Below are 15,918 nucleotides of genomic sequence, written 5' to 3'. Positions count from 1 at the left end.
ATGTAACGGAGCTGAAACATTGTAAGACAAACATCCGAAATTATATTGAAAAGTGCCTTCAACGGGAGTGGTCTTCTCCAAGAAGATGGACAGTATGCATAATATATGGTGGTACTGAAAATATGTCACAGGAAACCTAGTCTGGATAAGGGAGTGGTCTTCAGAGAGGTCTCACCATACATGAATTTCAGTAGAGTGATAATGGAGAAAAGTCAAGATTGAGTCTTCAGTAGTTGGAACCTTTTGAATGGCTAACAAAAATCATGACAGATTGCACGCTGGGGTCTCTTCCTCAGGCATGACAGAATAGAGAAGAGGTGATAATAAAGAAACTTGCATTCATACATATATATGTTAACCATCTTAGGCTCCTTTCACACTACTGTAAGCAAAGTCAATCTCCTCTGTCATAGGGTCAGAGTAAGGGGATTAAACACCGATAGACTGATGTAGATGAGCCCCCTCCATGCACTCACTTTAAGATAAAAAAAACATGACAGAAAGCTTTCTTCCAATATGTTTGTTTATTTTTCTAATGGAAAGGAGAGTCATACCTGCAAGACATTTAGTTTGTCTCAAAAATGACAGAAGAAAAGACAAGTATTCAAATTTTGTCTTTGGTGTTGCAGCTCTGACACATTCATTTATATGGGACTGAGCTGCCATACCACATGTAACCTACAGACAAGAGTGGTGCTGTTACTGTAACAAATGGAAAAGATTCAGTATAACATGTCATGTATCCATTATTTATATGCTTAGGAGGAGAACAGGGGGCTGTCCTATCAGTGATTGACAGCTATCTCTGTATGCAGTGTCGTAGAGGGGAGGCTGTCAGTCACAGAGAGGACCATCCGCTTCTCTCAAAGCATGGAAAGAGCAGAGAAATAAATGGATATATGACAGGTTATACTGAATGTTCTCCCACAAAACTATATATCTATCTACTCAGCTCCTTCTGCTCTATATCACGCTGTTTGCAGATTACACTGCAGGTTCCCTTTAAGGTGCTATATTTCATCATCAATACAGCATTACTTTGTTAAATCCTTTCTCTGAACTGTTTCTGTTTACATCAGTCATACAGACAATGTCTCCACGTCTTTCCTGCCGTTACACCTTATTGATTCCGAGTCCAGATGGGGGACCGCTCTGTATCACAACGTAAAGTTTAATGACATGTGATACGAGACATGATGTGAGACATACTGAAACATCTGACAGCGTGCAGTGGAAGGCTTCCCAAGCTCAACTGAAAACCAGGCAGCCAGAACAAGCCAAGGGATCCAGTATTTCCAGCCAGAAGGACACTAGTCCAGCACCGCTGCCTCCGAGCTCACTCTTCCGAAACCTTACCATGGCAGGCACAGAGCCTCAGATAAAAGCACTTGTCACAAATCCTTAGATAATGCATTAAATATATAAACACACATTAACCGCGGCATTGTAATTACACTCTGCAACATATATTTGCAATGTATAAACAGCAGTTACCAGATAAATCTTTCCGAAACTGCATAATTGCACAACATCTGGTGGGATTAAGACAAAATCGTGGATCAGCAGATGGATGGGACAACCTTCTCTGAACATGTAACTACACATACAGACTACTAAGGACACAGTCGTGGAGATGGGAAAATATGGAATAGATCATTTGTATTATTGTTATTATAATTATCTGCATTTTATAATATTACTTAAATAAACAAAGAATATAAGAGGCTAGAACTATGCGGACACCTTGGTCTTTCTTTAAAGTTTGTTGGAAGACGGTGAGAGAATATTTGATCATTTCATTATTATTATATGTTGTGTCACGGCCTAGGTGCGACCGCTACTGTTTCACCTACTTGCAGTTACACCCTTGTTTATAGCTTATGCCTGCGAAGCTGGAGTTTTCCATTGTAGTTGTTCTTTATGACATCCTTATCTAAGCAATGAAGAGAAGTGCTTATATGGGGGAGAAAGAAGTCTCTGTCTGGGGCTTATCTCCCTGAGAACAAAGAGATCAGTAGGGCTGTGCAATAATCGAAATCATAAAATTAATGTGTCATTTTAAAGAATTATAACTCTGATTTTTCCTCAGAATCCTGAACCATGGCTAGCCCTGCTCTGGAGTCTGATATTGTCCACATGAGCTTTTTCCTCCTGGTCCAAACTGATCAACAGTTTCTTCTTCACTGTAGTAGATAGATGGGTGGTAAGATAAGGAAGCTTGCATACACTTCTTCTCCCCATGCCAGCTCACTGAACTTTTTTTTAGTTTATAAAACGACCTTCCATACCTAAGATTATGTTCCATTGTAAATCTGACAGTGCAGGAATTCAGTGAACTTTCAGTTCTGCTGATATCTTGCAGAGATATTAGTGCTGTTAGTTTTGGCTGTCCTTAGAGCTCAACGTCATCGCTGAGCAGTGAGTAACATGCCCCTGGCAGTACATTTCTGTAGCCTTGTACTGTGCGGGGGAACAAGTTCCACCGCCCTGCGATGATGCCAGCACTGTATGGTTGACCACTCTGACAGTACAGTGATAACGGTACCCAAAACTAACAGTACCCTTATCTCTGCAATGTGAAAGCAGCCAAGCAAAACTGAAAATACACTGACTTCATCACTCTGTTAGCTCTGAAATGCTATTCAATATATCCTCTATCTTAAAGGATCTCCTTAAGAAAAAATATGAAAGACTGACATTGAGAATTGCTCTTAAACCTGAAAAAAATGAGATCTTATTTTTAGGCAATAATAGTCCTGTCCAGGCAGTTTCTGAATCCTTATCTCCTTTGTCATCTGCCTTCAGTGTAGAGTCAGGAGGCCCCCATATACATTAGAGCGTCGACCAGTCCAATCAAAATTGGAAAGGTTCAGGCAGGTTCAGGCAATCCACATCTAATGTTTATGGTCACCAGTCCAGTTCCTATTGAACTATAGCACAGTCAGATAGCTAGGCAATAAAATAGTTTTCTGCTTCCCAGTTGGTGCCTCCATTGTTGAGATTTTAGCTTTTTCATGATATCCCAATAAGTTGTTCATAAGCTATGATTTCTAGCGACCAGTCCCTCCTTCCCTGCTATGACTGTACCCCAACCCTGTCAGTCATATGTAGTGAGGTTGCTCTTTGCTGTTGGCCAAGTAAGAGTCATGTATTACATGTAAACACACATAAACATATAACCTATAACCCCATCATACAATGTATGTACACTACACAGATATACAACTAACCATACAGTTTTATGGCAGTCAGACTCTATGCACCTTTACAGTAAACATGCCTATGTCATTAAAGTGACAGTGACATCACTAACCCTGCTCTGGATTCAACCAATCACAGAGCAAGTCTCTGCAGACAATACACAATCTTGACGCCTACAATTTACGTATATTGTATTTAGAGACACTAAGGCATGGATCCCACCAATTCTAGACCAATTTTACAAATCTGATCTTCCTAGTGAGGTCTAGTCCGTCTTTCATAATTATTTTTCTTTGGGAGTAAAGGCCAAAAACGGTGTCATTTTATGACAGATTCGATTACTAGGAGTCACAGGGCCGCCCGCTTCACGTGTCAACGCTAATCTGTGACAGATGTCTTGGATGAGATTACAAAAGTACAATTACAATATAATTTAATAGAGACACCTCTACCTTTCAGAAAACCATATGAAATAACACTAACCTGGAATCGTCTTATAAGAACTTCCATCTCCATTATACTTCTCAGGAAGCTTAGGGAATTAATATGTTAAGAAAGGCACCTCGTAGCTTTCCATTAGATCACATATGATTGGAATCTACACTAAACCATCAAAAAATTCCAAGTCTGAGCATCTAACTTTCTGACTGGTGAATACACCTGGGGAATTTGTTTCAGAGAGGCAATAAAAAAGAATGGTAACCTTGAATGTGCATTATATGGCTGCACGTACACCCTCAGGCTCCGCTTTCATTCACTTACAGCACAGCCTTTAGCAGCATTTCCATGTCAATGATAAACCTTGTCTTCTGTTTGTGCTTTTATATGATCACTTACTGAAAATGATTACAATTTCCACCAGCAGCTGGAAATGCAACGGCAACAAAACAACCGCCGGCTATCTGTTCACACCATGATACTGATACTTCACGCACAAAGTAACTGGGCAATATCTTCTTCTTAGAGAAGTCACTAGGTCACAATAAGTAACATTATGACAGTAAGAAGGGGACACCCTCTACGCCTAGAGGAAAGGACATTTCACTAGCAACATCGAAAGGGATTCTTTACTTTAAGAGCAATGAGGCTATAGAACTCTCTGCCATGGGAAGGGGTGATGGTGGATTCAATGTACCAGTTTAAGAGGCCTGGACTCTCTTCTTGAAAGGAAAATTATTACAGGTTAAGGGTTTTAGATTCTGACGGTGACAAGTTCTTCCAGGGTTTTATACTGAATTGGAATCGGAGTGGAATTCTTTCCCACTATCATGCGGCAATGGGCTTCAGCCATTTGGGGTTTTTTTTGCATCCCTATGGATGAACACTATAGGGTCATACTTTGTACTTGATGGACCTGTGTCTTTCTACAACCTCATGTACTATGTTACTATGTTAGCACATAGACAACAAGACAAACTTATCCCCAATCTGAAGAGTAGGGAATAAGTTGCAGATTGTTAGGGATCTGCCCAGTGGGACACTCAATGATCATGTGAATGGGGGTACCTTGCACCACCATCGTAATGAAGTTGCAGTTGTAGAGGCTTGCTGTCATCTGCAACAGTCCCAGAGAAAAGAATAGGGTAACTGCATCTCTATTTAGACAGTATTTGACACACTCTTGTTTTCTGATAAATGGGGGTCTCAGCAGGCAGGTCCACACCAATCTGCAACTTATCCCTAACATTTCAATGGGAGTGCCAAACATACAGCACACAGCTATCTTCTATATTCCCACTGAAATGAGTGGAGCCGTGTGAGAACTACCTGACCATCACTCCATTCAAAAAGTCTCCTGATCAGAGGGGGTCTGAGGGGTTGGACCCCAACTGATCAGCAACTATGAATAATACATACATACATACATACTAGATGAGGTTGGATAAAGACATCAGTCCATCAAGTCCAACCTATAACCCTACAATCCCCTACAGTGTTGATCCAGGGGAGGCAAAAAAAAAAAAACCCATGAGGCCAATTGCCCCATTTCAGGGGAAAAAATTCCTTCCCGACTCCAATCTGGCAATCAGGGTAAAAACCTTGGATCAAGAGATAACTTGCTTTGGTGGAAAAACATCTTTCATTCATGTAATTTGGGTTCTCTATATCTATTGTATGGACACTGTGACCGTCCAATGGTTCGTCATGTCAGCACCCTTGTTAGAGTGTTTGGCTTATGCACAGTATTAATACTATAGTTAGAATGGCTTATATACAAGAGGGGTCCCCTATAATCTTGCTTCTCCAAATACTGGCAGCTTTATTTATACAGACACATTTGCACAGTCCACGTTACTGTATAATATCCAAAGCATTCATGGTTTTCTATTCCTATACTACCCCTTTAATCACTTAAACCTTAGGACATACTGACATTTTAGAGGGTGGAAATAAACAGTAAAACACAACAACCGTGTCTGCTTTACACGGTATTGGATTCTGTAAGGTATTTGTCATACCACTGCCGTCTAGTCCACTTTGACGCTTCCATTTTAATGGGAAATAATATAACATGGATGTCAGTAACATGGTGACGGGCAGTATTATTTTTAGAAAATTGACTGGTTTTGTAGTTCTCTGTCGCAGGGAGCCCTATAGCTATAAAGGCATTTGGCAGCCTGCAGTTGGAACAGAGAAACAGAGGAATGAGGGGATTTGTAAAGGCACAATTGCTCTTTGCTTATTATCGTATGCATATCTCCTAGCAGTTTCCCTTTTTTCTTTAAGTAGTCTTTGAACCACCAAATAATTAAATTTTGTAAGCCGAAAAACTTCCCATACTGTATGTTATATAGGAAATAATCTAGTTACAATGATCCGCACAAGATTGCCTTATTGTACGATTCAGACAGGTTTTCAGGTTGAGTATTACTTGCACATGAGTGAAATAATTGTATATGCTTACCGGTAATGTCAAACCACAATGGAGAACCCACAGGTTGTGCAGTTATCACGCCAATCATGTGAGCAACAGGATCGCTTTCCATCACCGTGAAGGTGTAAACCTCTTCATCAAAGGAAATTGGTTCCATCAATGGTGCTGGTTTTGAAATCCATTCTATATGCAGTCGAGTGGTGGATGACTTCTGAGGTCTCCCATTATCAACAGCTTTAATCTATAAGGGAAACATAAAGCACATAAATCAAAGAGCACAAATCAATAGCTGCAACAATAACACAAGTGTAATTATTATTTGTGCCTGGTGTCCTGCTGGAACTCCTCCATCTTCTGATCCGTGATAGCTGCCTGACATTACGAAATAAGGTAGACTCATGTGGATAATAGTCTCTAATATATAGACTAGCATTGTGCAAAAAAATAATAATAAAAAATTTAAGTTTTTACTCTCCAGAACAATTCCCTCATTTCTCTTTTGCCTTAATGCTTTCTTCTTTTCTGCTTCTGTAATCATATTTACTAGGTTTCCTTCTCTCTTGTCTGATTGGGGGTGTTATAGGATTGGGTAGATTGTGGATTTTTGGATTGTGTTTGTGATTTGTCTTCCTCTGCTAATTGGTATTAATTCCTGCACATTAATAAAATACTAATTTTGTAAAAGGAAAATATAATAATAATAATAATAATAATAATAATAATAATAATTATTATTATTATTATTATTATTATTATTATTATTATTATTTTTTTTTTTTATTTTTTTTTATTATTATTATTATTTTTTTTTTTTGTCAAGTATGGTCACCAGGCATGCACTATATCTCTACCAAGACAGATAATTTTACCAGTACATGTAACATTACTGTCACGCACACACAAATACATATATATATATATATGCATTCATACATATCCTAAAATAACAGCACGGTGTAAGTCATTGTGGGTGACTTGGTGCTATCCTCAACAGACAGCTCAAAGCCGCTCAATAAATATACCAAAAAATAGTCAGCATATGGGTGAATAAAAAAGATGCCTGGAGTGTTGCCTATTTTTCTGGTGCATATATTATGTTGTGAGTTTCAGATTTAGTATTTAATATATAACATATATATATATATATATATATATATATATATATATATATATATATATATATATATCAACATTAAAAGACAGAATTCAACTTACCGTAAGAATATCATATTCTCCTGCTCCCGAGAACTTTTTAGATGAAACTACCCCGGTTTTGGGCTCAATGAAGAATTTCCCATGCTCATCTCCATCCTCAATGCTATAAGAAATTTCAGAATTTGGACCGTCATCCTTATCTACTGCTATCACTCTGTAGATGGGATCCCTCTTGGTGACTTTCTCTCGCTCAATCTTTTCTTTCTCAGGAAGTTGGATCTTGTAAAATTTTTGCAGAAAAGAGGGTTTATTGTCATTCTCATCCAGAACCTTGACTATGACCCGACACACTGTTGACTTTGGAAGATATCCATTATCTGTGATAGTCACCTGTTTAGGCAAGAACAATAATTCACTGTATTATAGCATGCTGTCTAACCCTGAAGTAAGACGAACACTACATTTAAATGCTTCCGAAAATGTTTTTTTGGAGACGATGTTCATTTGAAAGTCTTCCTAAATTAATGCATAGCTTGAAGAACAAGCACAGCTTGAAATGTTCCTTTAGGGAAGAGCAGAATTTATTATTCTTGTATGCAGCTAAACATTTAATCAGTTCCAGAAAAGCAAACAAATCTGTATAGAGATTTAAGCGATTGGTTCTTCAAAAAGGCTTAATCTGAGAACATTTGTCACAGCTAGCAAACAGAATGCTGATACTTGTCAAGAGAAGCTCGGTCTCGTCAAGTTCCGCTTGTAGAAATGGCAAACAAAGCCATACGCTGCTGCTCGTGTTTTGTCATTAGCTACTCAAGTCCTGCCAATTGCTTGCCATTTGGTTATAGCGTTTCACATCAATGTGTAACGTATAATGCAGCAAACAGGTGTAAAGCGGAGGACGGATATGAGGAACCCTATGGTTCATTATTCAACAATATTAATGGTCTGTAAGTTTATATACATCAATATATTATTTGTGAGGATTTGACACCTAGGTCCAGCACAGACCAGCTATTCACATAGCCATCGTGTGACATGATGTTAGACAGGGAACATGCGCAGAACTGCTCCGATTCAAGTAATAGTTCCCCTGAACCACTGCGATAATGTAGACAAGGCTGCAGAACTACTCCTATTACTTGAATAGAAGGAGTCCTACTCACGTTCCACTAGCACTTCTGATGGTTAGAGATGGCTTAGGGTCCATTCACACGGAGAAATTTGGAGCTGAATTTGGCGCAGAATCTGCGTCAGAATCAGCGCTGAAAAAAAAGACTCCTATTGACTTCAATGGGTTCTGCTAGCTTTCTTTTTTTAACTCGCAGAATTTTTCCGCTAGCTGAAAAAAAGGCTTCCTTCAGGTGGATTCCGCCTGTAAAAACCAACGCAGTCAATGGGAGACGGAAAATACGCGGCGCGGAATTTGGCATAGAATTTGCTAAATTTGTGTGAAAAACCGGCAATGCGCCAAAAACCACACCAAAAAACGCCAGCGTGGAAAAATACTACACCAAATTCAGCACCTGTGTGAATGGACCCTTAGACAGCTGGTCAATGTGGGGTCTTGGTGTATGATAAGCCATCTTTCTCTCTCTCTCTGTGTGTGTATATATATATATATATATATATATATATATATATATATGTATGTATACTGTATATATATTTACATCTATCTATCTATCTATCTATCTATCTATGTCAACTTCATAGTTACAGGAAATTCAGCAGCCTTGTGAAATTTTATTTGCAATAGGTCACATTGCCTTAGCTTTCTATTTGCAAAGCTAAATATATACAGTATATGCATTCTCAGACTGTGATGCGCTTGAAAGTGCCCACATCTAAATCTGCCCCACATCCGAGACAAAACAGCAAATTAGGCATTTTGGCCACAGAATTTAGCCCTCATATGTTTTACCAAAATGAAATCCTCTAAATTATTAGCCTGTCTTAAATCCCTTTGAATTCCTTTGCTGATGCTGAGCCGTCACTCCCTTACTTCTCAGCTGGCACTTACAATATACATAGGGAGTGGAATAAGCCTCAGATCATCTGAAAATCACAAACTCTTATCTTTATTGCCCCCTGTTAAGCCATACATGACTGGATATATCCAGCTATAGGCTCCATAATAAGCACTGGTTATCTGAACAGGCTTTAAATAGAAGGTAGCCATACATGCTAGATAGATAGACTTCTTACAACCCGCCAATACACATACTTGGCGGTGCTTTTTCATGTATGTGTGTGATCTGAGTAGGTAGATAGTGTCTGGTTGTAACTTATCTTATTTGAGAACAAAATGACCGCATGTTAAAGGGATAGTCTGGGCAATGCTGATTTAATTGGAGAGTCGGGACACCAATGTGTACATTATATGGTCAACCAGTGAAATAGGCAGATGCAGCCATCTTTCTTTTAATGTATATGGCCACCTTAAAGAGAACCTTACACCACCTCCACCAACTCCAGTTCTTAGCATCAGTTAATAGACACTCCCATGATTTTTTCACAGTTTAATATTTTTCTCTAGCCCCCACCATTCCCGAACTAGGAGTTCAGTTAATTGTGATGCTTGATATGCTTAGGCTATGTACACTGTCAGGCAGGGGAGTGTGATTCAGAGCTCCAATCAGAGGCAGCCATTGTCAGAGCTCAGAGTCACACCCCCTTGTCTGCCCCTGTCTGACACGCCCTCCTGACAGTACAGAGCCTAATAGTATATCAGACACCAAGACTAACAGCACTGATTGCTCAGGAACGGTGGGAACTACAGAAAAAAATGTGCTGGAATCATTGGAGCTGCAGCTATATCCCCTATCCGACGGATAGGGGATAAATGTCTATATGATGGGGGTCTGATCACCTACAATTACAAGAATTGTGCATTGTTATTGTGCATACATTGCCACCACTCCAATCACTTCTGTGGGACTGACAGAGATAGTCAAGTAAGTGTTGCAGGTCCAATCTCCAATGAGTACAAGAATGGGGGAGCCCAAGTCCTCTGTTTTATTGGTGCAACAGTGTACAAGCTTCCATTCATTTCTATGGGAGCGTGCTGTTCGGAACGGCTGATCCGAACAGTGTTCGCTCATCTCTAAAAATCACACGAACCCCATTATAGTCTATGGTGTCTGTGGGTTTCGTTTGGGTAGCCGCTTTTTTATGCGGATAGGTTTCCATTTGGGGAGATCCTCGAATAGAAACCTGAGCGCAGATGTGAACCGGGCCTTAGTGGTATCAAATAACCAATGAGATAATACGTTTAACAGCAAAACAGGCAAATAATACTAATGGCATAGATACTATAGTGCTGAGCCTTACTCTATTACATGCTAAAAGTTTAGACTTGTACTGCTGTTCAGTACAGAGCAAATGGGTTGAGTTGCGAAGAGGAAGGCACTCGGCATTGTGGAGTTCATATCACTAAACCACAGTGCAGTAGAGAATCAAATTTCCTTGTAAACAAGGGAAAAAAACCACTAACCCATCTGGTCAACATTTCAATGTTAAATTAATTTGCCAGATGCACACAACACTTGGCTGTAGCTCCTCCAATCTAAATACCACTATGTTTCTGGGTTCCTTCCCAAACCATATCCAAGCATGCCTCCATTAAACAGACAGATAGGAATAGACCCATTAAACCATTAAAGCTTGCATTACACTGTATAACAGTACTTTATGGTGCCTTTGCTGTATCATTGAGTTGGCAATAAACAGAGAGGAGCAGCAAAGACCAGCTGGGGGGGAAATAAAATAAAAGTAATGAAAAAAAATGACCAATTACGAATCACAGAAATATTTTTCGGCACATTAACCCATGGCAGGAAAAGAGAGATGCAGACTACGAGATCCATGACAGCCCTGTACCTTGTAAATAAAGATTACAAATGGATCATAATAACAGAGGCCAATCTCTGAAATCCAGGCAATGTTATTCTTTATTAAAAAGAACTCTGGCTTGAGATGGGAAATGGCAAAATGGCTGCGGAGGCAAAGACTTGTTATTGCTTTTGATATACAGTTTCATTTATGATACTCTCGGCTGGCTATATATTTTAGGGGTGGTTCTAGGCACATCTACCCTGTCGGACATGTCTGGTTGCACGGCGGCTCAGTGGTTAGTATTGTCTTGGAACACCGAGGTCCTGAATCTGACACATAGGTATGAAGTTTTTATGCACTTCCCATCTCTGGGTACTATGGTTTCCTCCCATACTGCAAAATCCAACTATTTGGCAAAGGGGTGGTTCACCTCTCTAAAACCATGTTAAAAAACAACATCACACCTGCGTATAGGTTCTATCTGATACTGCGGCTCTGCTCCACTGAAGTGAATGAAGCTGATCTGCAGTATTATACACAACCTGTGAACAGGTGTGGCGCTGTTCCTGCAAGAAATCAGCCTAACCCTGGACAATCCCTTTAACTAGCTTCCTGTGAAATTGATGGCATTTACATATAAACATGTGACTGATCCTTTCATTCAGTGGTCTTAGTGATGACGCGTCGATGGAGATATGGCTGCGGCTAGTGACTGGCTGCAGCGACTACATGTCTACATGTGACTACAAAGGCCAGCACTGAACCCAGAAACTGTCCAAAGAAACTGTTGGTGATTGTTACTATTTTTATTATTTTATAGTTTTTTTAATGTTACCTAACAACCCTTTAAGGCCTCATGCACATGCATAGCCATATACTCCACCTGTAAATCGTATCTGGTGTGATCTCACCATACATAACCTGGTAAAATACACAGTCTCAGAGTGACCCCAGCTGCTTACTAAGAAACAGGGACATGCAGCTTATTGTAACAAGGCTGGAATAACTTCTTCATGAGCTACTGACAATGAGGAATCACAATGAAACCTTGGCACAATGTCATATTATGTCTATGGTAAAATATGAGGAAGGAAATATTACATCTAGAAGTTGCATAATAGATAAAGGTCAATGAAACATTTACAGAACAGAACTATGCAGCACGCTTCAGTAATTCCTTCAGTCAAGGAAAGGGGTTGTCCTTTGATAGAAAAAAAACATGGCTGATTTCTTCCGGATACAGTTCCATACCTTTTTATGGTATAACAATTTATCATGGCAGAGATACAATACCATGCACAACCTGTGGAAAAGTGTTCCACATGCAAACATGCGCTTGGTCTCCGTTCAGGGTTTCCGTCCCTGAATCCGCTTAAAAGATGTGGAGAGAAAATTCTTGCAAATGGGATTTTTCCCTCTGCATTTTTCTGCCGTAAACCCGTAGAAGTCCATTATAGTCTATGGTGTCTGTGGGTTTACATAGGTAACCGTTTGGGTTTCCGTTTTTCGGGTCCCCAAGCAGATGCAGGTGTGAACCTAGCGTAATATCAAATACTATACTGACCTTCAGTGGAGTAACTAGGAATGGCGGGGCCCCGTGGTGAACTTTTGACATGCCCCTCCCCCCCCCCCGACCGACGCCGAAGACCTCGACTGACTCCCTCCTACGCATTCCTGCGCGCTCTATTATACCCCATAGTGACCCCTGCACACAGTATTATCCCCCATAGTGGCCCCTGCACTCAGTATTATTTCCCACTGTGGACACCCATAAACAATTATTATACTCTTTTCAGACCCCAGAGTATAATAATCGGAGACCCAGGGGAATAAAAACAGAAAAAACTACTGTTTCTAACCTGTCCCCCGACTCCTACACTGTCGGCCTCCGCTACCGTCCTTCTTCAATGACGTCGGACGTCACATGACCCAGGACGCAGGCCGGGTTCATGTGACGTCAGAGAACTAGGAAGGAGGCCTGGCCAGGATCGTGGAGAGGTAAGTAACAGTGGTTTTTATGTTTCTTACCACTCCCAGTCCGCCAATCATTATACTCGGGGGTCTGAAAAGACCCCTGAGTATAATGATAGCAGCGGTAGCGGCTGTCACCGGGCCCCTAATGTCCCGGGCCCTGTGGCAGCTGCCTCTGCTGCTATGGCAGTAGTTACGCCACTGCTGACCTTATTCTATTGATAAAGAAAACATCATACCTCCAGTATATGTTCCGCTTGTTGTTCCCGGTCCAGCTTTCTTGATGTTGTTGTTATCAAACCTAATGATATTAAGAAAAAAAAAAAGGTGACATTGTCATATCCTTAGGGGACATAGAAAACTCATTATCATAATCTCAATATTTCAGACACATAAACTGTTATTAAAGGGATTTTCCTGTGAACAAAAACATATTTGGCTTTGTAAACATGAGTGTTCTTGAAATCGCAGACTGTCTGCTGCAGATATTTTTCTGCACTGTGTGGATGGGATTAGCTAAAATCCCATCCACTTTGTAGGGACTGCAAAACGCTGCGTATTTGTGTTTCATAGGGCCCTGGCGTAAATGATGTGAGCTGCAGTACCAGACACGGCCCATGGACAAGGGCGGCACTATTTCTTATGGGAAAAACCTAATGTGTATTTCCAGTTTCATTCAATACATTTTATACTAACACAGATGCATAATGTAATAGACAACAAAGGAACATACATTCCCCTGGCTGTGTGCACACAAACTGACGCGTTTCCCATATAAAGCATACATTGGTGTTTTATAAAGCGTACATTCCCCATGCCAAAATGCAATTTATTCAAGAATTCAGTACTGAACCTATACATTCATCCACCAAAGACTAATCTAATATATAATATGTACTAGTACCAGTCATGTATTATCGAACGCACTATAGGTTTATGGAAAGCTAGAAGCCAGAGAAACTGTACTTGTATTGCCAATCCCTAATCTCTTGATCTATCGTGAATTTGCTATTTTGCATGCAAACTTACATTTTAAAGGGAATGTCATTTTGATAAATATATTTGTGTCAATAGCCTGAAACATAGGCTTAAGTTTCAATTATATGAGGTGAAGCGGAAATCGATTTCCATATACAGTGGGCATAGTGAAACAAGAGTTATGCTGCTGACGTTTCCTTTTACTGCATTTCATTTACATATTAACAGCGGGTGCTGGGCAGCCGCTACATCACATAGCATCAAAAACAAATGACGTTGCGAGCAAAGCAGACATAACTTCCACGTGCCGTATCTAGCGATATCATCTTGGCAAATTAAATGAACATTGATACAATGAATGAAAGTGTGCAATGTAACGTACTAGTAGATAATACGCTTTAGAGTACAATCATATCAAAGACATGGAAAAACCTACAAGGCAGAGTTACATGTCACAAAGAATTATTTGAACAACTCCTTTGTCACCAAATGGCTTTTCTATAGACATGGCATGTTTATTATTAGAGCTGACACAGAACACTTTAAGTATATTAGATTGAACAAGCGAATTCGGAACTCGCCATTTACCTCTCGGGGACATATCACCGAAAATTAGTCTAAACTCTGGGTTTTAAAGACAGCTGAAACATTAATTCCTCCTCTTGAACTAGATATCCGTCTATAAAATCCTTCAGTAGAGCAATTTGGATGCCCAAACCATGAAGGCTTAGAAAACAACCTAACACTGCCAACACGCCAAGGTTGGCATGAATCATAACAAACACTGTAGATAGAAATAGAGTGAACAAAACTGAGAGAAATACTGTAGAGAGATTCCATATTCCAGCTCTCCACCTGCTATAGTCTGTCGTCCAATTACATCTCCGCCAAATAACTTGCTAGCAAAAATTTTGGCAGTTATAGCTACCTCCGAAATGACAAGTTCCCGTACACCTTGTACAGCATGTCAATGTTCTGCGTAAAAGCCCATTAACTATGGCTCCAGATTGGACTGTATAAAGAAGTGTCCCAGAACACCTCAAATATGGACATCCCAAATAGACATTTGTGGTGGACTAATAGTCATGGGACACCAAAGCATTAAAGTGTTTCTTACCAATCTGTATAAAAAGAGCATGTTTGGTTTGGACTGCAAACTGCATTTGGGGACTACATGCACACAACCATATGCTTTGTCAGTGTACACACTAAGTCTAGGTTCACACTAGCGCTTACGTTCCGCTAAGTGTTTCTGTCCCCGAACACACTTAAAAAATGTGAAGAGAAAAGTCCTGCATTTTTCGACCTAAATTGGGCATAAAGCCACTGCACCCCATTATAGTCTATGAGGTCAGCGGACTTCCGCGAGTAACCGCTTTTTAAGCAGGTGAGGTTTCCGTTTTTTGACTCCCCAAGCGGACACAAATAACAAAAAGCCAAATGCTAGTGTGAACCTAGCATAACTAATTCTTTTATTATGGTCCATGTGCACAACTGTGAATTACTACAAGTCCGCATGGGGGTCCATGAACCCACCGGCAAAACTCAGGGCTAGCCCTAATACTATCCGTTTTGTAGTGTGGGCTTATTCATTGAAATGTATGAGTGCGTACTCTCTATGTGCCATCTGTGCCATTCACTTACAGAGCCGTATATCCACATGTTGATATGCATGTAGCCTAAGGGGTTTGACTTCCAGGACCCCCACCAAACAGCCCAAGTAAAGGCTCTCTTCACTATTTACACAGCCGCAGCGACTTGTCTGTACGTATAGTTTCTGGTAGTGTAGATGATATTACCATTCAAAGTCACCCTTATGGATGAACTGTTGTATCTGTGTGAACAATGAAGATTCCTTGTGCTGATCTGGGAAGATCCCTGTTGATATAATACTTATAGCCTAC

General features: G+C 40.1%; 1 protein-coding gene across 8 annotated transcripts in view; it reads right to left on the bottom strand.

Annotated features, from left to right (window-relative positions):
- Positions 1–15,918, bottom strand: part of FAT1 (FAT atypical cadherin 1) — a 198,483-nt gene that overhangs the window by 74,673 nt on the left and 107,892 nt on the right. For all 8 annotated transcript variants that reach the window (XR_012711799.1, XM_075258798.1, XM_075258797.1 and 5 more), the window contains exons 4-6: positions 13,276–13,337; positions 7,292–7,621; positions 6,107–6,317 (exon numbers count right to left, since the gene is read on the bottom strand). Coding sequence is in view for 7 of the 8 variants with exons in the window: in XM_075258798.1 (XP_075114899.1) it covers positions 6,107–6,317; positions 7,292–7,621; positions 13,276–13,337 (603 nt within the window). In the remaining variant the exon portion in view is untranslated. The remainder of the gene's footprint in view (positions 1–6,106; positions 6,318–7,291; positions 7,622–13,275; positions 13,338–15,918) is intronic.

This window comes from Leptodactylus fuscus, chromosome 1 (assembly GCF_031893055.1).
Source record: "Leptodactylus fuscus isolate aLepFus1 chromosome 1, aLepFus1.hap2, whole genome shotgun sequence".
NCBI lineage: Eukaryota > Metazoa > Chordata > Amphibia > Anura > Leptodactylidae > Leptodactylus > Leptodactylus fuscus.
Note: the sequence above shows the minus strand (reverse complement) of the source record. Positions and strands in the feature narration are given on the sequence as shown.